The following is a 23,459-nucleotide window of genomic DNA, read 5'->3' as shown; positions in this document are numbered from 1 at the left end:
TACCATGTCAATTTTTTCGAAAATATAAGAGAAGTTAGCGATTTAATTCCATGAGTGTATACATCTTGCCTCTGATATTACAGTGAAGGTTGGTGTAAATCACCCTGATGCTGTCGTAGAGACGAGTTCACTTGCCAGCGTGCAGCCCCCTAATGTATGGTATCATCTGAGTATACCAGAGAGCACTATGGATTACGGGCATCTATCCTCATTGCAGCTTGAAGCAATCACGTATGCCTGTCAGCAACACGAGACAATACTGCCAAATGGAACTCGCGCTGGCTTCCTTATAGGTCAGTTTTCATCAGATTTTTGTTAGTCTATTTTATTGTAAATTACACTTTTTTTGCGTTTATCGTAATGTACCCTTGTACATTTTTTGTATTAAAACTATAAGACTTATGCTTCTTAGCTCATTTTCTCATCTTAGAAAAAAAAAGAGTTACATCAACTTCAAGATGGAGTCTTTGGGCAAGTCAAATCTTGCTTTACTCAGAATACCTCATGACTCCTTGGATTTAAAGCTTTTTCAAAGTGGAAAAAAGGAGCCCCACAGTACAAAGAAGTTCAAAATTTGGGGTTATCCATTGGGGAAAACATATATTTTTGTGTGTATAAGAATGAATGGATTTTTGTTGGATTCAACAGAATGTGATCCTGTCCCATAATGCCATCTGAAATTCTCTGTACTGTTAAACGTTTGACAAAACGGCAAATCCTTTATGCTATAAATGTTTGTTTAAATGGTGGTTAAAGGTTTTGACTCATTCCTATTGTAATGTTTTTTTTTTCATACCTCATTTGATCAGGTGATGGCGCTGGTGTAGGGAAAGGAAGAACAGTAGCGGGGGTTATCCTTGAGAACTATCATCTTGGCAGGAAAAGAGCTCTCTGGTAAGAAATTAAAATCAATTTCATATAATAATACCAGAAACTTAGATATACTGATTCAAGTGGGTACCATGACACAACAAATCATGATGATGTTCTTTATTATGCCAAAGAGTTGCTTTTATACCAAAGTTTCATGTTCACCGGAAGTTGCCCCCTATTATCTTGTTGCCACATGAATAATTTTATTCTTTTTAGAAGAAGTACAACTTCCATTTCAACATCTGGACTCTTACCGACTATGTACTTTTTTATAGATATTTTATTGAAATCAATTTTGGATGACTTTCAATCTGAAAGTGACATCATGACATCATGATTTTTTTGTTATCACCACACATTGCATTGTTTATCATGTATTGTATTTTTGTGTGACTCAAATGGGCAACGAACATAATGTATCATATTGATTTATCATTGTAGGTTGAGTGTTTCAAACGATCTGAAATATGATGCTATGAGAGATCTAAAGGACATAGGTGCTGGCAATATTCCTGTCCATTCTCTCAACAAGGTATGGTGGTCAAACTTAGGGGCCTGTCCTACAAAGCTTAGTGATTGATCTTTCAGTTGATTTCTATGCCTTATTGCACATAAATATCAATGTAATAAGCATGAAAATCAGCATCAGCACTATGATCTAATGCTAAGCTTTGTGTTAAGGGGTCCATTTCACAATAAATTTTGAAACATTTTTGTTTGTATGGTAATATGTACATGTATATTTGGTGCCAGAGAGTATTACAGTGGGAAAAATACATTTTCTTTTGTATGGGGGTTAACCTCTGAACATTAAAGAATTTACTATTCAATAAATTTCTCCTGCAACAATCATTGTGTCTATTTAAAAACTTTTCAAATGTTAAAATGCACCCTATTTATGTTTCCGCTGAAAGACTCTAATATATGGGAAGAGTTAGATATGTACATGTATAGAAGACAGGATGAACCCTTGATAATCTAGATTTTCTATCAAATTCAAGGTGATTTACATGTATGTTACTCATTAGAGACTCTATAGTAAATGATCGCTGAGTATAACTTGATTTGCATGTTTTCTTATTAACTTTTCTCTTTTTTTTTCGTTTAAATTTTGTTACTCTTCTGAATTGTTTTTTTTTGGCTTCTTAATTTCTGCATTCACTTATTCATTTTTGTTTGTTTCTTTCTTTCCTTGCTTCTTTTTTTTTTGCTGCCTGTCTGTTTCCTTCTTTTGTTTCTTCTTTCTCTCTCTCCGTCTCTTTCTTGCAACCCCATCCTCTTTTCCATGCAGTTCAAGTATGCCAAAATCAACTCAACGGAGAATGGTCATGTGAGGAAGGGCGTCATCTTTGCTACCTATTCATCCCTAATAGGAGAGAGTCAGAACCGTAGCAAGTATCGCACTCGCCTCAAACAGATCCTGCATTGGTGCGGAAAGGACTTTGATGGAGTTGTATCCTTTTAGCATTTGTTCCATTCTTGAATGCACGGAGCATTAAAAATAATGGTAGCCAGAGCAAAAAAAGAGGGACTTGGAATACATTATATTAAATGGGCTTGCTTTATCAATGCATATTATTTTTTGTATGTTAGTTTTCATTATAGCTATTTATATTTTGAACTTTCATTAGCAGTGCATTGCAATTTGCTGACCCCAGAACCATGAAAAAAAGGGAAGAACCGTAATAAGCCCTATCAGTGCAGTCAGCCAAGTTATTGTCCCAGTGATTTTTACCCACCTTTAAGGATTTTGACCTTGTAGAAATAGGCAATGTGTGGAATACATTTAACATCTGGGTGATGGAATATATAGGTTTGGTTAATTGCCAGTTCCTCTATTGCCACCTCGTCCACTCCCCACATAGTCTAACTTCATTTTGTCTAATGCCATTCTATCCAACACTTTGTCTAACGACCATTTGGTCAAATAACCATTTGGTCCAATCATCACTTCATCTAATCACCAGTTTATCTATGACCATTTCATCTCATAACCAGTTGGTCTAATATCTATTTTATTTTCATTCATTTGGCCCAAACAACACTTAGTCCAATAAACTGAACAGTATATGTGCTAAATGGCTATTGGACCAACTGGTTATTAGACAAAATGTTGAGTGGACCAAATGGCAATTAGACCATGTGGATAGTGGACAAACTGATGGTAGACCAAATGATAGTAGACGAGTTGGCAATTGGACGAATTGGCAATAGATCATAGGTTTCTGGATAAAGCAACCAAAAATATCCAATTCATTCTAAAAGCTGATCATTGTGCTATAATAAAGTCTTTTACTATTGGGTTCAGTGCAAATTCTAAAAATATTTGTTGTTGTAAGCAAACAATTAGTCAGACCACATGCGCACTTTGAAATACCCAAATAAGTGTTCTATGAATAATTGTTATTATAATTAAGTTTTTCTTTTATCACCATTATCCCTTGACTATGTGTTCATAGATTGTATTTGATGAGTGTCACAAAGCCAAGAACCTTGTACCCACAGGATCATCCAAGCCAACAAAGACTGGTATCACAGTTCTAGAGCTACAGAAACAACTCCCCAAGGCCAGAGTGGTATATTGCAGTGCTACAGGTGGGTTACCAGTCTTGGTTTCTTCCTCTAGAGTCAACGCACTACTTGTGATTGATGAATTTTGGAGGAAAAAACCCAGGATTTTAACAGAAGTTTGAAGACCGGAAAAATTGTCACAATTGATTGATGGCAGATTTGGAATAAAGAGGAATGAATTTGACTTTCTGAAATAAAATGTTCATTCATCTGTGCAAAGAATGGAAAATAATCTTGACTTTCGTATTAATTCATCTTAATTTAGGAAGGATTTTGTTTCTTTACACAGGTGCTTCTGAGCCTCGAAACATGGCATACATGTCTCGTCTTGGTATCTGGGGGAAGGGTTCAGCTTTCCCCGACTTCAATGCATTCATCCAAGCCATAGAAAGAAGGTAAGCGAAAGGGCCACAGGGACAGTATTTCATGAAACAAATAGTCTGTGATTTTCACTTACTTCTGTTATAAGCTACTACAAGTCCTTGCCTCTGATTGGCTAAGAGTAAAAATGTCTGTAAAAATCACTGACAAGTTGTATCATGAAACATTGCCATAAAATCCAAGGTTCTCTAGTATATAGTGAATCTCCTCCGATATGTCCATGTGGTTTTGGGATAATCTGGACACATAAGCCTTTTAATAAAACAGTTTGGAATTATGTAATGTAAATTCTATTTCAAAAGTCATAATAATGGCTTTGGATATTTATTTTAAAAAATGAATGCATGGAAAATTGTTGAAAACATTTGTTTCTTTGTAAATATTGTGTAATGATAGCAGAAAATAGTTTATCATTCTAGTGGGCATATATTATAAGAATACATGTGATTAAAAAATTGTATCTGTGTAAGAATCAAGGAACTGTATATACTCTAAGTTGTGAGCTGGTGCTGTTTAAATTGAGAGAGAGTGAGGGGGGGGGGCATACACCCCCCTCATCACATCCCTTGACACATGGTCAGGTGGGCCTCTTACACTGGCCCAACAATGTTTGGCAGCTCCTTTAAATGGTTATATCTGACCGAGGGAATTCAAGTGTACATAACAAGCTTATACACACTGACATGGCTACATACCTGGGTGATTGCATACATTATTAAAAGTGATTTTGGTCTTTTGTGGAGGCTCCCAATTCATGGCCACCAAATGTTAGGATGCTATGAAGTTGGCTTCATTTATAACTTATGGAATCAAACCAACTTGCTTATATCTTATATCATAATAGAGGAGTTGGTGCTATGGAGGTTGTGGCTATGGACATGAAGCTTAGAGGAACGTACCTTTCAAGGCAGCTTAGTTTTCATGGAGTTACTTTCAAGATCAAAGAGGTGTCTCTATCGGAATCATTCAAACGTATCTACAACAAATCAGTCAAGCTGGTAAGTGTTTAACCTATTGCCTTCTGGAACTGTATGGCCCCTGTACAATTTGTATTGGAATTACATAATTCTGTATTCATTGAGTTAAATTTTTGTTTCATATGCATAGGGGAGGGGTTAAATTTCTATTAAGAATGCCTTACTTAAACTATACATGTGACTCTCCTGAAATGCTTTGTCTCTGTCCTTTAGTTCTTGTGAAATGTGATGCTCTTAAATTATGGCTTTAGCAGTTCATGAAATGAAATAAGACTGGAAAAAATAAAAGTTTGTTTATTTTAATGGAATTTCACCCAAATTGTCAAAGTATTCTTAATATTCTTCTTCTACAAAGTATATATTGTATGTAAACTATGTTACATAATCATGTTGCATGATTATGTATATGTAAGTTCGAAAATGCGACACAGAAATCATAAATTGAATGAGTAACTCCAATTTAATCTAATGATACATCTTGTTGATGTTATCAGTGGCACATGGCGAGAGACAGATTCCAGAGGGCGGCCAAATTAATGGATGCTGACCAGCGAATGTGCAAGTCAATGTGGGGTCAGTTCTGGTCAGCTCATCAGAGATTCTTCAAGTACCTCTGCATAGCAGCTAAGGTCAAGCATGTGGTCAAGCTGGCCAGAGACTCGGTCAAACATGGAAAGGTAGGAGATAGAAATTGATTTGTGTGCTTGTATTGAAGTTGCTGTCTGTTTTGACTGTTTATTAATTCTTTGATTAACAAAAGAAAAGTTATTTCTGAAATAAAGTACCATACATAACTGATAATTTAAAGGATAAGTCCACCCTAACAAAAAGTTGATTTAAATAAAAAGAGAAATATCCAACAAGCATAACACTGAAAATTTCATCAAAATCGGATGTAAAATAAGAAAGTTTTGACATTTTTAAGTTTCGCTTAATTTCACAAAATAGTTATATGCACATCCTGGTTGGTATGTAAATGAGGGAACTGATGACATCACTCACTCACTATTTTTGTATTCTATTATATGAAATATGAAAAATTCTAATTTTCTCGTCATTGTCCTGTGAAATAAAGTTTAATTTCTCCCTAAACATGTGGAATTGCCATTGTTTAAAATTTTATGGTCCAGTCAAGTTGGTTCTTATTGTCAAATCTGTAAAAATTGAAATATTGTCTAATTCAAACAATAAAAAACAAAAGAAATAGTGAGGGACATCAAGTCTCTCATTTGCTTGTAACTGTATTATGCACATAACTGTTTTGTGAATAATAAGTGAAACTTTAAAATGTCATAAATTTTTTATTTTACATCCGATTTTGATGAATTTTTATAGCATTATATGCTTGTCTGATTTTTCTTTATTGATCAAAATCAACAATTTTCTGAGGTGGACTTGACCTTTTAGTAGAATTTATCATTCCAGAGATCTAAGAGAAGTTTTAATTGTCATCATCATCCCCCTCTTCTTCTACCTCTTCATCATGATCATTATAATCATCATTATTATGCTCACACTTGTTTTCTACTGCAATGACAACATTGATTTTCAATGTTTATGTTTCTATATGTTCATTTTCACCAACAGTGTGTTGTAATTGGTCTTCAGTCGACTGGTGAAGCAAGGACGTTAGATGCCCTAGAAGAAGCAGGAGGGGAACTCAATGATTTTGTCTCGACAGCGAGGTAATTTCAACCAGTGCCATGAAGTGGTTGATCATACTTTGATATCTAGTGTTAGATGCACATTGCCCAATTATCTGAATGGGAGGTGGAACATGCAACATTCATACAATTTCACTTGTACTATCTAAAATGTATCACTACACAGATGCAATGGGCATACTGGCTAAATTCTCACTGCTGCTTCAGATGCATGATTGAATCCCTGTTGTCTAGGCATGCTGCTCAGCCTCAGGGGTTTGCTATTCTGGCTTTCAAAAATTTCCTCATTCTCATGGATTACTAAAGGGGGAAAAATTATTCTTCATAGTCTTCATGTTTTAACTTCTAAGGTGTTGTATGATACAGTAAACTCATTCAGACAATTGTAGTTGGTAGAAGATTTCACATTTAGGGAAAAGAGAGATGCTTTTTTCAACTCCGTTATGACCCGTTGATTAGAGCATCCTTCTATCACCTCATGCAAAATCCTGTACAATAATCCCTAATTGCTATTTGTATACTGACTTCATGTTAAAATATTGCTTGTGACAATCACTAATTTGTATCACTGAGAGAGCTATGTCATCCTTAAAGCCCTTTGAGTAAACTTTGCTTTCTTGTTTGTCTTTGCATTTCACCATTCCTCACTCTGCAGGGGCGTATTCACCACACTGATAGAGAAGCACTTCCCCGTGCCTGATCGTAACAAGACGATGAGTATGCTGGGACTGAGCTTCAACGGTAACATGCATGGTGATGGCTATGAAGATGAGCAAGAGAAGAAGGATAAGAAGGGAAAGAAAAGGAAAAAGTCAGGTCAGTTTTTCTTTTGATTCAATTTAAGAAGTTATAAGTGTAAGTTATGAAAAATCGTAATAAGCTGCTGACATTGTGCAGTGCAGTTTGTTTGGTTGAGAGTAATGGGGAAGTTCAGGGGAGGAAAGATGAGGAAAGAAAAGTTAAATGAGTCAGGTTGGTTTGTATTCTGTTTAAAAAAAATAGTTATCAGCAGCATTTGCAAACCACTTTTTAATCAAGTTACTGAAAGATTTTTTAACTGTTAGGTAAAAAGCTCAAAGTCACAAAAGTCAATTAAGCAGGGTTTGTGTAAATATTAATCATTTAGATCAACATTCCAGTGTACCTCAGCATCTCAACTAGGAATAATGGATGGCAATATTTGATATCCTTTTTAGGCAAGAAGTGGAAGAAGAAAGGAGTGACCAGAGATTGGTGGGTTGAAGACAGTGAAAGCTCATCAGGGGACTCTGACGATGGCAGCGACGATGATGGCGACCCGGAGAAGAAGAAGAAGACTAAAGAGAGCAAGAGGAAGGTGGAGAAGGACGACGATGATGGCTTCTCATCTTCGTCGTCATCGTACGATGACTCTCCTTTCCTCGATTCCGACAACGACGAGGATGACTTCAATCCATTTGGCAACTCAGATTCAGACGATGGTGAGGAGTACTTCCCAGGGACCTGTAACATAAAGCTTATCAATTGATTGTAGTCCTGGGGGGTGTTTCACAAAGATTTAAGTATGACTTAAAAGTCGCACTTAAATAAGGACGCGTACATGTTATGCAACGCACAATCTTATTGATCAATGCACAGTAATGCAGGTCCTTTTGGCCTGATCTGACCAATGCAATCATGCCTTTTAAACCCCACGCAACTAGACATTTAAGTGCAACTTTTAAGTCATACTTAATCTTTGTGAAACACCACCCCCATTTCTCCTTTGTTAATTGCATTGTCTGATTTGATTGATCCCTAAGCCTTTTGTTAATAACCAGTATTTCCACCTTACAGTAATGAGAAGGCATCTTGCGCTAATTAGTATAGGAGATGGAATATGAGACAAATGAATATTGCAGCAACTAAAACTCAACAGATTGAATGTCATTTGTGTATGTCCAAGGTTTGAAACATGTAATGCTTAGGGGGGGGCATTTCATCAACATTTTTGTCTTACAAGTTTTCAGATCTAACAACTTTCCCTGAATTTGATTTGCTGAGAAGCAATGTTACTATTGTAACTATCAAATAAATGAGGACTTGTCGCATAAAACGTCCAACAAGTCCTTTCATCGATCGCTCACCTGGTAGACAGATCTGAACAAAATATGTTGTAGTGTTCAGATATGATGATACAATTGTCTCTCTTAACGTGCACTTCTGTGAATTTGAAAAAAAAAAATTCCAATAAATTTTCTTGCAGACCCCTGGTTAAACAGGAGTGGAAGGAAAAGCAAAGAACCAAAAAGCAAGAAGAGGAAGAAAGATAAGGACAAGAAAGCTTCATTATCTCCCTCATCTAAATCTAAGAGCAACTCTCATGGGGTGGACAGCGTTGATTCCGCCGCAGACAATGCTTTAAGAGCTCTTGGGATCCTTCCGAAGACCCCAAGGTCTCTGTCCACCGATGCAGCGGCTACTACCCTACAAAGTCTTTCATCATCAGTTCCTTCAGGTAAGCCCTGAGGTGTTAGATCATTGTAAACAAGATGATGAAATGAAGTTATCAAGAATAGGAACGTGAAGATTAGTTCAGAAATCTTATGTTGTAATTATGTCCATGAAAAGATCCATGTAAATGTTCATTTGATGTTCCACCAACAGATTCTGATGACTTCAAGTAATATATGTCAAATTACCACATATCAACTCCCTTTTCTACCCAATATGACGGTCATTAATGCAGGCAGCTTCCTGCATAAATGTGCCCACCACAAATTCATAAGCAGTTGCATGAACAGAAATCTCACTGGTTTTTCTATGTGAGGAGTTTCTTGAATGGTATTCACTGTATTTTCACTTTTTCAGGCATTTATTAAGCTAGTGCAGAATTTACTTTGACTTCCTACTACTGTAAGTAACGGTGTATTAACCGCACCCCCAACTTTGGACAAAAAAAAAAAAAAAAAATCCTCACATTTACATGCATATTTGAGGTACGAAGAAACAAAAACTAAGTTAAAGATTTCAAAGTATTCAAAGAGATTACCGGTATGCGGAAATCTGCTGTTCTTGATCAATTCATCTACAAATGTTAGCAAGAAAGAAAGGTCCCGACAATATTGGCCACTTACACACTCACTCACCTCACAGTCACAGTGTACACACACACAGCACTGCCGTTCTTGTACATGTACATTGCAAACTTCGATACGGTACCACTACCAGTACATCTTATCAAATTGTGAACTGTGTCTTTCACATTTCTTGCATCACAACCTCACAATCACTTTCAGAATTTGTCTAGCATTCGATGGCTTAGCATGAATTTTGGATACGGGATTACAGGAAGGTTCAAGAAACAAAGAAAGTGGCATTTTTTCCACTTGTTTTACGGCTTCGTGCCGTCTCTCTCATACGTGGTGCACGGTGTACATGGTATCTTATGAAAAGCAAACAGGAAAGAAAAAAATAAGCTGGCGCGAAACGGGACTTTGAGGGGTTAAAATGAATAGCGCCAGCTTAAGTCGCACTAAAACCACAATACAACGCAAGCTAGCTCTCGGCTCTTGCTCAGCTGTGACAAATTATTACCGAGAATACTTGGCGTCTCTTTGAACTTAGCCAGGGAACTTCGCTGCTTTGAATCGAGAATAAAGTCGAAATTAGTGTCATGAAGGTAGGTGCATTTGTTATGGACACTATTTGATTAAGATCGTAATAATCGCTTCCCATTACCCGCGGCTCATACCCCTCTAAACGACATTGCCCTGGGCGGCTACGCCCGGCCACTCGATGTGTTGTGAACTGGCAGACTTCTTACATGTTCGGGAGGGGTTACGCGGGCGGGCTCAGACCCGTCACCGTGGATAAACCGCACCCCCGACTTTTGCTTATATCCCGCCGAGAAAAAGGTGCGGTTAATACACCGTTACTTACGGTATATATTTTTTCTTTAGCTACAAAGAGTAGTGTACTACCTGGTATGGATGCATATGAGAGAGGAAGGCTGATGAGACAAGAACTGATGGATATGCTCGAAGATCTATCAGCTGAACTACCTCCAAACACTCTAGATGAACTCATTGATCAACTAGGTGGGCCAGATAATGTGGCAGAGGTAAGGTCATTCTTTTATTTCTGTGAACTAGAATTTAACCTATTGACTACTTCAACACATTCAACTTCAACAGATTCAAATCAGTTTTAAAAACTTACCTTTTTAAGAAGCACTTATATTAGCCCTATACAAAATTAAAACAAATCTTCCATTCTTATACAGACAATTTATATAGTATTATATGTCTCTAAGAACTGATTATTGTTATTATTTCAGTTTGGTTATTCCTATTTGAGCTTTGTACAAGGATCATCCTGATCCAGTAGACTATGGGTTAAGTTAGTGAAGTTGGTCTGTTTGTGTGAATCAGATAGTCCCAATTTTAAATTATGTAGGCATGTTTCAATTGATAATTTAGACTCAGTTGGTATAATTGAAAAAAAAAATTCTTCATGCTCACCTATTTTTGTTTTTTTTGTCTCGCCTGCATAGCAGAGCGAGACTATAGGCGCCGCTTTTCCGACGGCGGCAGCGGCGGCGGCGGCGTCAACATCAAATCTTAACCTAAGGTTAAGTTTTTGAAATGACATCATAACTTAGAAAGTATATGGACCTAGTTCATGAAACTTGGACATAAGGTTGATCAAGTATTACTGAACATCCTGCCTGAGTTTCAGGTCACATGACCAAGGTCAAAGGTCATTTAGGGTCAATGAACTTAGACCATGTTGGGAAAATTATTTTCAAAATCTTAACCGAAGGTTAAGTTTTTGAAATGACATCATAACTTAGAAAGTATATGGACCTAGTTCATGAAACTTGGGCATAAGGTTAATCAAGTATTAGTGAACATCCTGGTCGAGTTTCAGGTCACGTGACCAAGGTCAAAGGTCATTTAGGGTCAATGAACTTTGGTCAAGTTGGGGGTATTTGTTGAATTACTATCATAACTTTGAAAATTTATGGATCTAGTCCATGAAACTTGGACATAAGGTTAATCAAGTATTAGTGAACATCGTGCCTGAGTTTCAGGTCACATGACCAAGGTCAAAGGTCATTTAGGGTCAATGAACTTTGGCCAAGTTGGGGGTATTTGTTAAATTACCATCATAACTTTGAAAATTTATGGATTTAGTTCATGAAACTTGGACATTAGGTTAATCAAGTACCACTTAATATCCTGTGCGAGTTTCAGGTCACATGACCATGGTCAATGGTCATTTAAGGTCAATGAACTTTGGCCGTGTTGGGGGTATATGTTAAATTACCATCCTAGCTCTGAAAGTTTATGGATCTAGTTCATAAAACTTGGACATAAGAGTAATCAAGTATCACTGAACATCCTGTACGAGTTTCAGGTCACATGACCATGGTCAAATGTCATTAAAGGTCAATGAACTTTGGCCGTGTTGGGGGTATTTGTTGAATTACCATCCTAACTGTGAAAGTTTATGGATCTAGTTCATAAAACTTGGGATATAAGAGTAATCAAGCATCACTGAACATCCCCTGTGAGTTTCAGGTCACAAAACCAGGTCAAAGGTCAGTTAAGGTCAATAAACTTAGGCCATGTTGGGGTAATTGTTGAAGTGCCATCATAACTTTGAAAGTTTATGGATAGAGTGAATGAAATGTGGACATGGGTGTAGTTGACAGTCTTAAGTCTCCGTTCAAATGTCATTTATGGTCAATGAACGTGGTATTATGTCATTATATGAATGATGTTTTTGTGAATGATTATTTTATAGTAGTTTTCAAAGTTAGCACTGCTGCTATATTAAATTGCGTAATGCAGGCGAGACTGCCAGAGGCGTTCCACTTGTTGTTTTGAAATATTTGTTTGTGTTGCCAGTTTGGAAGAGGATTAATTTATTCTTTATCTCTTTACTATAATCAGATGACGGGTCGCAAGGGTCGAGTCGTCAGCCATGATAACGGAGTCCAGTATGAATCTAGAAGTGAATTTGACATTCCACTTGAGATCCTCAACCTGACGGAGAAAAGACGCTTCATGGAAGGGGATAAGGTCAGTCAAATTAAAATGATATTCCAGAGTGTGAGGAAGATGAAGATATGAGCTATCAGATTTTTTTTCATGATTTTAACTTTAAAGGAAAATTAAACCTTTGGAACAAGAAAGCTTGTGTGAAAACAGAAAAATCAAAGAAACAGATCAACAAAAGTATGAGAAAAATTGGACAAATAATGAGAAAGTTATGAGCGTTTGAAAGTTTGCGATCACTAATGCTATGGAGATCCTCTCATTGGCAATGCGACAAAGATGTGTGATGTCACTTGTGAACAACTCTCCTATTACTTTAGGTTATATTTCACTAAAACTGCATCTTTTATCCCATCAATCAGTAGATTATGCACTCTTTCTATAGGAGGGTATGTAATACAAATTTTCAAAGAATACATTATGGATAAAGAGTTTGTATCACCATAAGAAAGAACAAAAAGAGACATTTTTGGGGTGTGTTATAGTCTGATATTAAACAACCATTTCAAATTAATCTATGGTGATTTCTTTCACAATTCAGACCCATGACAAGATTCTGTAACACAAAGCTTTGATCATATTGTCTGATTTTTCATGATTGATTGCATAATTGGTTATTACATGCAATCGTACATATCAACTGTATGCTCATTCTCTTTGTGTTATGTTGCCCAGAACTTACCTTTTTCTTGAAACCACTTTTCCTTGACCTGCCAGGTTTCAGGGAAAAGTAAGTTGCAATTTGAACTGGCTATCACTTGTATGATACTTGCACTGGCGACAATCTGCTCTGCTCTAAATTCCACACACTTATCGAAAGACCAACTTCACATCTGGGTTTAACACTATATTCCCAACTCTAAACCTAACATAAAACCTTATTTCAACCCTAACCCTACATCTTAGACAAAATTAAGCCTGGAGCAAGTGTCATAGGAGCAAATGTTGTGTCACCAATCTATAGTTTGATTGGTCTTTTTCACTGTGGATGCTTTTGTTCTGTTTGTCATATCCAGTATGTAGCTATCATCTCAGAAGCAGCAAGCTCAGGTATCTCACTGCAGGCTGATAGAAGAGTAGCCAATCAGAAGAAGAGAGTGCATATAACATTAGAGTTACCATGGAGTGCAGATAGGGCTGTGCAACAGTTTGGTAAGACACTCTTGGCATTGCCATTCTTTGGAGTGTAAAAGAGCCTGAACAATCTATGGTACAAGACTAACATGTTCTATTTCTTCATTTTCTTGTCCCAATTCATGAGTATCTCTGATGTCTCCTGTAAACAGGGGTTACCTATTCATAAACACTCTTTTGTTGTAGTTGATTGTGATTTGTCTTGCATATTGGAGATTGCAAAATGCTCTATGCAGTGATGAAAAAGTTAATATTAAAGACTTCTTCTTTTATGGGAAACATCAGCGACTTGGGACGAAAATAATGCATAAAAGCAAAACAACTTTTGAATAATAAGTACTGTAACCATTCTTTCAATCACTAAATAAGCCTTCTCTATATTTGTACCTCATTAGGTCGTACTCATAGATCAAATCAGGTTGCAGCACCAGAATATGTCTTCCTCATCTCAGAACTAGCAGGAGAACAGAGATTTGCCTCCATTGTTGCTAAGCGACTGGAAAGTTTGGTAAGATTTTGGTTTTAAACCTAAAATTAAATGTGCAAAATTGTCACTCTATGTTATGACACACTACAGACGAGTATTCTTTTTTGAAGTCTTATACATCTTTTGGTAACCAAGTTCATGAAAATCAGACGTGGGGCCACAGGGTCACAGCACATTTACAACCGCTTTGTCAGATGAAAAACAGCGTCTGTCTGGAAATTGTTAACAAACAAATAGAAAATACAAAGTTTATAAAAAAAACTGTTAAACACTGCTTGATATTCGAAGCCTTTAGAATCATACTTCCTCATTTGAAATTGATCAAAATTAAATCCTCATACACATTCAGTAAAAAAACCCAAAATATATGAGTGAATAACAATACATTCAATTACCCTTTATTTTAGTAACCACCATTGCCTGTTGGAGAAATGATATGAATCCACTGAAGGTAGATGTCAGAGGCATTGTATTTCACCCAAAGTACAGTTTCAGCCCTCAAAGTTTTGCATTGCTGTAGTCCAGATTAGCATCCTTACTTGTTATCTAGCATTGATGATCAGTTTTAATGCTAGTAAGTTTTAAATGATGTTTCAAGTGATATTTGTTTTGATAAGAATAAATGTGCAATCTTGGTTTTCAATTAAGAATATACCACTTCGATATCGTCTTTGATTTTGTAGGGTGCACTTACTCATGGTGATAGAAGAGCTACAGAATCCAAAGATTTGAGTCGATTCAACATCGATACCAAGGTAAGTGTGTAATGACAGTGGACTTTGGTTTTCTTGTTACTGAATCAGCCCTTATGGATTTAATTGTTTTTCATGTAATTGTCTCTTAGTCTTGCATTTAGATAACCCACAGGTTGTAGAACCATTTGCTATTGGGTGATTCCTTTAAAGGCATCGGCTAATGAGCTTTGTCGGTGCATGTATTGTGAAATGCTTGACTTGCTTACAAGAAGTTTTATATTACTTTTCAGATTCATTGTATGTCAAGCATGAGTAACCCTGCATTAATCTTTCCTGATAGTATGTCTTGTTCTCTCTCTCTCTCCCATTTGACAGTATGGTCGTGAGGCCTTGGAGCTGATAATGAGAACCATTCTAGACCTTGACACTCCTATTGTAGAACCACCTGGAGGAAACCAATTCTTTGTTGGTAAGTCTTGGCCAAATTATACAATTTATACAAGCAGTTGTGCTTTCTTTGACCCCTCCACATGTAATATATCTCCATAATGTCAATGATTTGTACATATGTATATTTTTAACTGTGGAAATTAATTTGAATTAATGAATGAGGAAACGGTAAAGAATATTCGCTTTTGTCTAACTTTTACATTTTTTTTCTCACCCTAAATGGCAATTCCAAGTATGTACAGCCTCCCTGAGATGATTTGCATTTAAATTCGTATGAAAATGTGAAATGCTCTCTAATCGTTTTTGCTCCCATATTTCATGAAGTGAAGTAAGCATGGAAAAAAAGGGGGTCAGATATACAAAAAGTTTATTATTTTGCTGTAAACTTGCTTGTTCAATACATCTTTACCATATCCTATTTTTGTTTTCCATTGTAGAAGTGAAGAAAGCCTTAGTTGGTGTTGGTCTTCTGTCCCACAATGAGGACCATGACATGTACTTCTTTGAGAAAGGTAAAGTTATTTCCTCAATTTCTTCTCTTAACTACGAAACTACTGATTTCATGAGAATATCTTGTCTCCATATCATCTTACTATTATCTGTTTATCATAAATCTCTCTTTTAAAAACTGATGAAATCTAACTTGAAAGAAAAACAACAATCAGGGATGCCACTTTTCCGTATTTATACGGAATACCAGCTTTTTTCCTGCTATCTGTCTTATTTCCGTATTTCCGACTTTTCCTGTTTTCTGTGTATTAAAAAAAACGGAAAGCCCTCCTTTTTTCCCCCCTATTTCTTCCGATTGCGATGCATGTCGATCGACCGAGTGAGAGATATTTCCCCGAGATATTTGCTTTTATACAGTACATAAATTATAAAACCGCGCACTGCCTACTACGTTCATTGAGTTATGCTTTTATCAAGGCTTTCTGATTAGAATTATCGATATCCTGGCCAATCAATGCGAGCGACAAGTTCCAAATGCACGCTCATAGACAAGCGCAAAGTAGCGGCACGAATCGCGGTATAATAGCGACTGGTAAATACATCTGTACAGATGATGACGTCATCCAAGATGGCAACTTACGATGACCAACGAAGGAATCGAGGATGACTAAGTTTTGATTATCATTTGAAAGGAATTAGCGGTAACTGCGGTCTAAGGTACGATGTTTCTGAATTTTATATATTTTCTCGTAAGTTTGGATGTAATTATTTTTTTATAATGTGACATTTTATGTACCAAAAACGATCAGAAAATCGGGTTTCCGCCGAATGTTAGATCTAACGTTACTGCTGCATGCTGATACGGAACCCAGGGAGCTCTGGCCCGGAAAGCGGGCCGGAGCTCCTTGGGTTACGTATCAGCTAGCCCCGGCCCGCTTTGCGGGCCGGAGCTCCCTGTGTTAGCTGATACGTTGTCTTTGACTTTATGTATGGGCCAACAACTCTTCAGTCTATGTATTGGTACTGGTGAGTGGAGCCAACGCGGTTCAGCTGAACAACCAAAATACAGAGACTGAAGCTTTTGGTCTAGTGTTCTATGAGAAACACACAACTAACTACCGTCAGTTTTTCAAACCTAATTGACTTCAAAGTCATCGATCACAACAAGGTAAGAAACCACTTGGTCCTCCCCCCTCCCCTAAATTTGAGGTGGGGGCGGACCCCCCCCCCCCCTCATAAATTTTTTTTTTTTTTTTTTTGCTTGTCCAATTTTTTACCTGTGACATGTGTCCATCCCAAAATTAAAGGTGGACCCCCCCTAAAAAAAAAATTTCTTGGACACTATCCCGGCCCGCGATAAGTTTCAGTATTTTTGGAGGACACCTAGTGGCATCCCTGAACAATAAATGGCCACTAAATCTCCTACCCAGATACACACATGTGGGATAGCGTATTAAAGTTGCTGTGACAAAAAAAGACCTGACATTTGGTGGGAATACCATGATTATTTTGTCCATTTGTCGACAATTACACATTTTGCAACAACAATCATTTGGCAGATAATTCTTTGATAAACTTCATACAAGCACTTTGTTGGTGTTTTTGTTGGATTCAGTTTGACCAAATTTTATAGATTGTTACCACAACTAGCATTTATGTTTAAACCTTTCATGTTATTTTTTTATTCCAGATTACAACAGTATGCCCAAGTTCTTGAATCGTCTCCTAGGCATGGAAGTTGATCTTCAGAATTCTCTCTTCAAGTATTTCAGTGATACCATGGTCACCATTGTATCAAGGGCAAAGAAAGAGGGCCAGTGGGATGCGGGTATTATGGGTAGGTAGAATGTGACTTTCTTTAATTTTATGTGATGATTTTCCACCAAGGCTGCTGCCATCATCAAGCAAAAGAGTCATGATGGCCACCCTTTTGCATTCTCAAATGCTATTTCTTTTTTCTGTTAGTAATTCTTGTCTGTGAATAATGTAATTTTATTGATTTACTTCAACTTGATGTATTGTTCTCTAATTCAAGCATAATGATTACTTTGTTCATTATATGAGATGTATGAGCTGAAATTCTAAATCAAACTTTGTATACTCAATATAGGCTTCTGGTGACATCTGCGTGTGATTTTATGTTATTCATAATAAAACAAGAAATTGAATGGGAGACCAACATTTTACCCATTACTCAATCATTTTACATATTTATTATTGCCAAAATGATAATTGAAATAATTCAGGTTTTAATTGCCTTATAGTTGAGGCAAGTGATATGAATTTAATATGAGTCTGGCAATATGGATGATTTTTTTATGGGGGGGGGGGGGGAATTTCCCCCTAATATGGCCATAGACAGACAATATTTTTTGGTATAGATTATTAATTTATTTATATGTTTATTTATTTATTTTTTTTCCTCCAACAGATATAAGCAATGAGAGAATGGATATCAGGAGGATACATACTGACACATATGTCGCTATGTCAGGCAATGCTACAAATGAACTCCACAAGGTATAGACATCATAACAAGACAATGTGAACTTTGTTGCAAATCAGTTTTTGATTTAAGACAAAATTTAAGTGACATATTGGCATAGATTATGACATCCTTAAATTTATCAAATTTATCACAGCCCAAGCTTTCTTGAGCGTCTTGGAAAAAGTTGTTGACCAACAAGCCTCTCATGATAATGAACATTCGGGGGTGCATGTACATGTATTATGAAATGCACAAATTGATTGATGTATGTGGACAAAGCTCATCATTGATGTGATATTGAAAATTGTTTTTATGATTTAATTGTGTTTTTAGGTTGGTGCAGAGAGGGGTATGTCGTGGAGGCAGGCAATCGACATGTGGTCAGAGCTTTCACATCCTGAGGAAGGATTTTACATCTCACAGGTGGTTAGTATTAACACCCAAGCATTAATATTGAACATCATTTCTGTAGTTCTGTCCTATTTTTGTCCGATATGATAACATCAGAAAATTGTAAGATCCAAACTTCATTGAAGATCATTGGGTACATGATAGATTATGAACCCATATCGTAAGGAGGTAATAATTGCGGTAACTTATCCATCATTGTGATTATCAAATCAATTTATTTTAATCAGTAAGAGTAAAAATGATAGTTATGAGTTAAGGCTAGAAGCAGAATTCACATTAAATTTGTACATGAAATCACATATTATAGCAATTTTGGGTTTGACATGCACTTTACCAATGTTGGGTAATTTTGTAACTGCAAAAAAAAAAAATGGTGCGAACCTCTTACTTTACAGATTTATTGCCAATATCCCCCCTTGACCATTGACAGTATACAATAAATTCAATGGTTTGACATATGTTGTTTTCACCAAACACAAATTCTTCAACTTAAAAAAATGTTTTCACAACTTATTATTTCTAACTTTCAGATGAAGTTTGGTCGTAAAGTGGCGATCCTAGCCCGCTTTCCTCCATCTAGCTCATCTAAGAAAAGTGCCTTACAGCTCTTCAAACCAAACATTGGTCTGCAGAGTAAACTTGAGACAGTCAGTGATCTCAAGCTACGATTCAGGAAGGTGTTACCTGATGAAGCTAAACCATTCTGGGACGCCCTCTATGCCGCCTCTGAGAGCAAGTGTGCTCATGTCTTCTGGTGAGTTTATCAATGTTTTTACATTTTTCTGCTGCATGATGGGAAGCATGAAATACACATTTCTCCATTGCAATCAATTTCAAGGAAAATTTAAGAGATTGTATTTGTCAATTTTTCTGGTGCATGGTGGGAAGAATTGAATGCCTTTTTCTTCATCACAATCAGTTTTCAAGGCAAATTTTTGTAATCTCTCTAATTATCATGGCTTGATAAGTGAAGTAAAAATAGAGAAAAGTGTGGGCTGAATATTTGATTAATTCATGGCATTGCCCCCTGATTATGCATTTTTTTAAATAAAAGTAGCTTGCATGATATGAGTAGAGTGGAAAGAAAATATTTGGTGGTTGTTACACATGTAATATTCTTTAGGTATTTTGTTGATTTTTGTAGATTTGATTATTTTGAAGCTATTTCTTTATCAGAGTAAGTTAATTGAATGATCATTTTAAAGGTTCACTGTTAATTTATCAAATCTTATAGGTTAATTGTGAGTATTCAAGTCAGAATGATGTCATTTGGATATACAATAGGCTATTAGTTTATAAAATCTAATAAACATGTTTATATTTCATTTCCTATTGTTTCATTGTCAAAAACCAACTTTGAATATTTTTTCCAGGTGAAATAACTCATCAAATGTCTTTAGCAACACTTGTGTGCTTATAGTATGGAAAAACATTTTTGTAAAAAAAAATAAATAGAGTTTGGGGGTTCACAGAATGCAGTTTTTCATCTCCAGAAGTTGGCAGGTCTGAAATTGCATGTACCTGCCATAAACGTGTTTATTCATGGGTTTTCTATTTCTTGTTGGTTTTATATAAATGGAGTCCTAAGTTCCCATAGTAACTTGGGTATTTAAAGGAGAATGAAACTCTTGATGCAAGTTAGCTTTTGTGAAAGCAGAAAAATCAAAGAATAAGATCAACAAAAGTTTGAGTAAAATAGGACTAGCAATAGAAGAGTTATGAGCATTTGAATGTCAAGATCACTAATGCTATGGAGATCCTCCCATTGGCAATGCGACCAAGATCTATGATGTCACAGATGAACAACTCTCCCCTTTTGGACACTGAAAATATACCCCAAAACATCTCTTTGCTCATTCTAATCATATGACAAACGATTCATCAATGATATAATGTTGTGAAACCTCTGTATTGGTCACCTCACCTCACCTCACCTTGTGATAGACTCTATAAAAGTGAGAATATAAGTGAAATAAGTACTAAAGTAATGAGGGAGTTTTACATGTGTGACATCACAGATCTTGGTTGCATTGCCAATGGGAGGATCTACATGGCATTAGTGATCTCAATATTCAAATGCTCATAACTTTCTTATTATTCATTCAATCTTCCTCAAACTTTCAACAATATGTTTCTTTGATTTTTCTCTTTGATATGGATTCAGCTGGTTTCAAGGGTTTCATTCTCCTTTAACTGGAATATCTTCAATATCTTGCTTGTCTTTTCTGGGTTACTATTCATGTTCCCTTTTCTCCTTCAATATTTCACTCTTTCAATTTTCATCTCTCATTATCTATGTCAATTTCCTGTATCTACCACGTCATACTTTGTCTCTTATTTTCTGTCATGACATCCATTATATTTCTTTTCATGTTCAGCACAAATGTTCATCAGTTTATCATTTATTGTCACAGCCCACCGTCTCTCCTCTGACTCATTCTTCTAGGCCATGAAGTGCTATATACCTGACAATGTGAAAATTAAATCATTATGGGGATCAATTTGAAATTTGCCCATATATTGGAGTGCCGTAATTAATTAATTTTTTTGTGGCTTAAAGTCACCAGCTTGGTAAATAAATTGATTTCTTAAGATAATTAAGCAATCATTTGACTGATGGATTTTCGACTTCATGCCTTGATTGGTACCTGGCAGGATTAATTCCTTGAATGTTTCAACCCCTTTAGCAGCTGGAGCTAAAGCCTGGGTTATCAATAGTGTGTCATTGATTAGGCAACTAGATAATCGGCACGTCATAAATGCTATTTTTATTATTATTATTACCTATACGTATTGGAGTGACAAAGATCTGCTGGTGGGTGGGGTGGGGGCAAAATCAAAGGTCATCAAGGTTAATGTATATGTAAATTATTCTCCTTATAACTGAAGAACCAATGTGATAGAACAAAGTTATCTGCAGGAAGATGAAATATTCCCAAACCATTGTATGAATATTGTGAAATAGGTTTGATTCTTAAAGGGTCATAACTGGATGTACATGTAGATGCACATCCTATAAAAAAATCACCATCAAGTATTTAATGAAAAGTCAAATTCCCCTGGACAGACCCATTCATAAGTAACATTTCATCCTAGTCATCTCCTCTCCCCAAGACGTATTCTCTAATCCCTTCCTTCATCCTGTCTGTCTCCCTCTGTCTTTCCTTTTCCCTCTCCCAGCTAGCTCTCTCTCCTACATGAGTCACACTGAGTGGCCCCATTCACACATGAAAACTAATACGAGTACCAATTGTTGAATTTGTCCGGGATTCAAAATCAACACATTTCCTGCTACTACTGTAAATGAGCAAACTTTGAGGTCAGAGGGGGATTGTCTGAGAAGACTTTAATAGCCGTCATTCATACTGTATATTTATGATAGAAAATTCATGTCTAATTGCATACAGTGTGTATCAACAAAAATAATTATTTTGGGAGGCATTCAATACATCCAGCTCACCTCGTGTAGCAGCTCGTTGCTCTGGCCCACTTCTATTCTGCCTGTTTGGCATTCTCAGCCAACGGTACGGTGATCCTTTATTATTTCTGTCTTTGATTCAAAGATAGTAGGTTCAATTTTGTCTAAAATTCCAGGAATTGTTTAATGTGCACTAGGCAAATATGCGTTTGTTTCTTATTCCTTCAGATTTGAAATTCCCTACTTTTGGCATTGTTAGTTCACCCATTTTGATTTTTTGAAGAGGATCATGTGATTATCTGGATTTTCAAGGATGCCACTTAGATGATCGATCATAGGCTTCCTTTTTTGCATCATTGGAGAGAATCAGCTAACCGTTTTCTGAATGAAAAAAAATCCGAAGTATTTTCATATCTTGCTATCTTTGTAGGAATATTGAGCTCATCTCCTTTCTCTCTCACCCCCTTCCCTCAAAGCTTAATTAAAAGAACTGTTGTTAAGTGTTATTGAAATAAATGCACCAGAAATTTAACTGGGTTATGGTGATGTTGATAAAGGCTCTGTTGCGTAAATGTTTTTTGCTTATGTTTTGCAACAGATTGGCCCTCATCCAATCAATAAGCACAGCTACAAGAGTGTAACCGTCCCATTGTATAACACATTTTATGAAACAGTCTAAAATACCACTGAAAAGTTTTTTGTTTTTTTTATTGATGTGAGGATATAAAGAAAAGATTTCTTTTTTTATAATCATGAAAATCTTCTTAAATAATAAAATGCTAAATACAAAATTCAACATTTTGGTAAACTTTAACTTGCGACTCTGCACGCTTCGTCGGCCCTTTTTCATGGGTGGCGTAGTTGCTGATGCAGCACAGTTAATGATTGCAGCTCCATTTTAAGTGAAAAGCTTTAAAAACTGTTAAAATTTTCCTGATTATGAGAAGTGTTTTATGTTTTGTCAAGTCTAAAGTATGTTGCTAATATCAAGAGCTGTTGTTGGATGTACATTAAAGAAGACATTACTATTGGTAGATGAATATGAGTGTAGGACATACAATGTATTTAAAGAAACATGCAATCGATTGCAATATATCCCTAAATCAATAACTCTTTTTTCCCCCAATATTGCAAATTTTCAACTAATTGCTGGTATACAGTAAGCCTACCTCTTGGAGCAGAAAGTAAAATTGAGAAATAGTACACAGTTACAGTCAATCAATTGAAAGTTAGCAATGGATATTTGCAATCGATTGAAAATCGGTTTTATATCCAATAATTGATTATAAGTCTGTCAATTGCTGGTATGCTTCTTGGAGAGGAAAGTGTCGGTCGAAAAGCTGTAGTTAAAAGTGATAAATTTGATTACAAAAAGTTTCTTGCAACACCTCTTTAGTAATAATGTCTATTGACTGTTCCTGTGTGTGAATGTTCCTC

The 23,459-nt window shown here is 36.2% G+C and overlaps 1 protein-coding gene across 1 annotated transcript in view; it reads left to right on the top strand.

The window, feature by feature from the left end:
* LOC129254583 (protein strawberry notch homolog 1-like) overlaps positions 1-23,459 on the top strand; it is a 52,701-nt gene that overhangs the window by 12,736 nt on the left and 16,506 nt on the right. Inside the window, exons 6-28 of the mRNA XM_064112723.1 lie at positions 84-293; positions 810-894; positions 1,315-1,405; positions 2,165-2,326; positions 3,333-3,468; positions 3,734-3,839; positions 4,670-4,823; positions 5,297-5,479; positions 6,390-6,487; positions 7,122-7,282; positions 7,663-7,926; positions 8,691-8,942; positions 10,387-10,547; positions 12,385-12,513; positions 13,506-13,641; positions 14,019-14,131; positions 14,794-14,865; positions 15,181-15,274; positions 15,693-15,767; positions 17,396-17,542; positions 18,137-18,225; positions 18,527-18,619; positions 19,135-19,358. Coding sequence (XP_063968793.1) covers positions 84-293; positions 810-894; positions 1,315-1,405; positions 2,165-2,326; positions 3,333-3,468; positions 3,734-3,839; positions 4,670-4,823; positions 5,297-5,479; positions 6,390-6,487; positions 7,122-7,282; positions 7,663-7,926; positions 8,691-8,942; positions 10,387-10,547; positions 12,385-12,513; positions 13,506-13,641; positions 14,019-14,131; positions 14,794-14,865; positions 15,181-15,274; positions 15,693-15,767; positions 17,396-17,542; positions 18,137-18,225; positions 18,527-18,619; positions 19,135-19,358 — 3,235 coding nt within the window. The remainder of the gene's footprint in view (positions 1-83; positions 294-809; positions 895-1,314; positions 1,406-2,164; positions 2,327-3,332; positions 3,469-3,733; positions 3,840-4,669; positions 4,824-5,296; positions 5,480-6,389; positions 6,488-7,121; positions 7,283-7,662; positions 7,927-8,690; positions 8,943-10,386; positions 10,548-12,384; positions 12,514-13,505; positions 13,642-14,018; positions 14,132-14,793; positions 14,866-15,180; positions 15,275-15,692; positions 15,768-17,395; positions 17,543-18,136; positions 18,226-18,526; positions 18,620-19,134; positions 19,359-23,459) is intronic.

The sequence above is a fragment of the Lytechinus pictus genome, chromosome 2 (genome assembly GCF_037042905.1).
Source record: "Lytechinus pictus isolate F3 Inbred chromosome 2, Lp3.0, whole genome shotgun sequence".
Taxonomy (NCBI): Eukaryota; Metazoa; Echinodermata; class Echinoidea; order Temnopleuroida; family Toxopneustidae; genus Lytechinus; species Lytechinus pictus.
The sequence above is the reverse complement of the archived record's forward strand: the minus strand, read 5'-3'. Positions and strand labels throughout refer to the sequence as shown.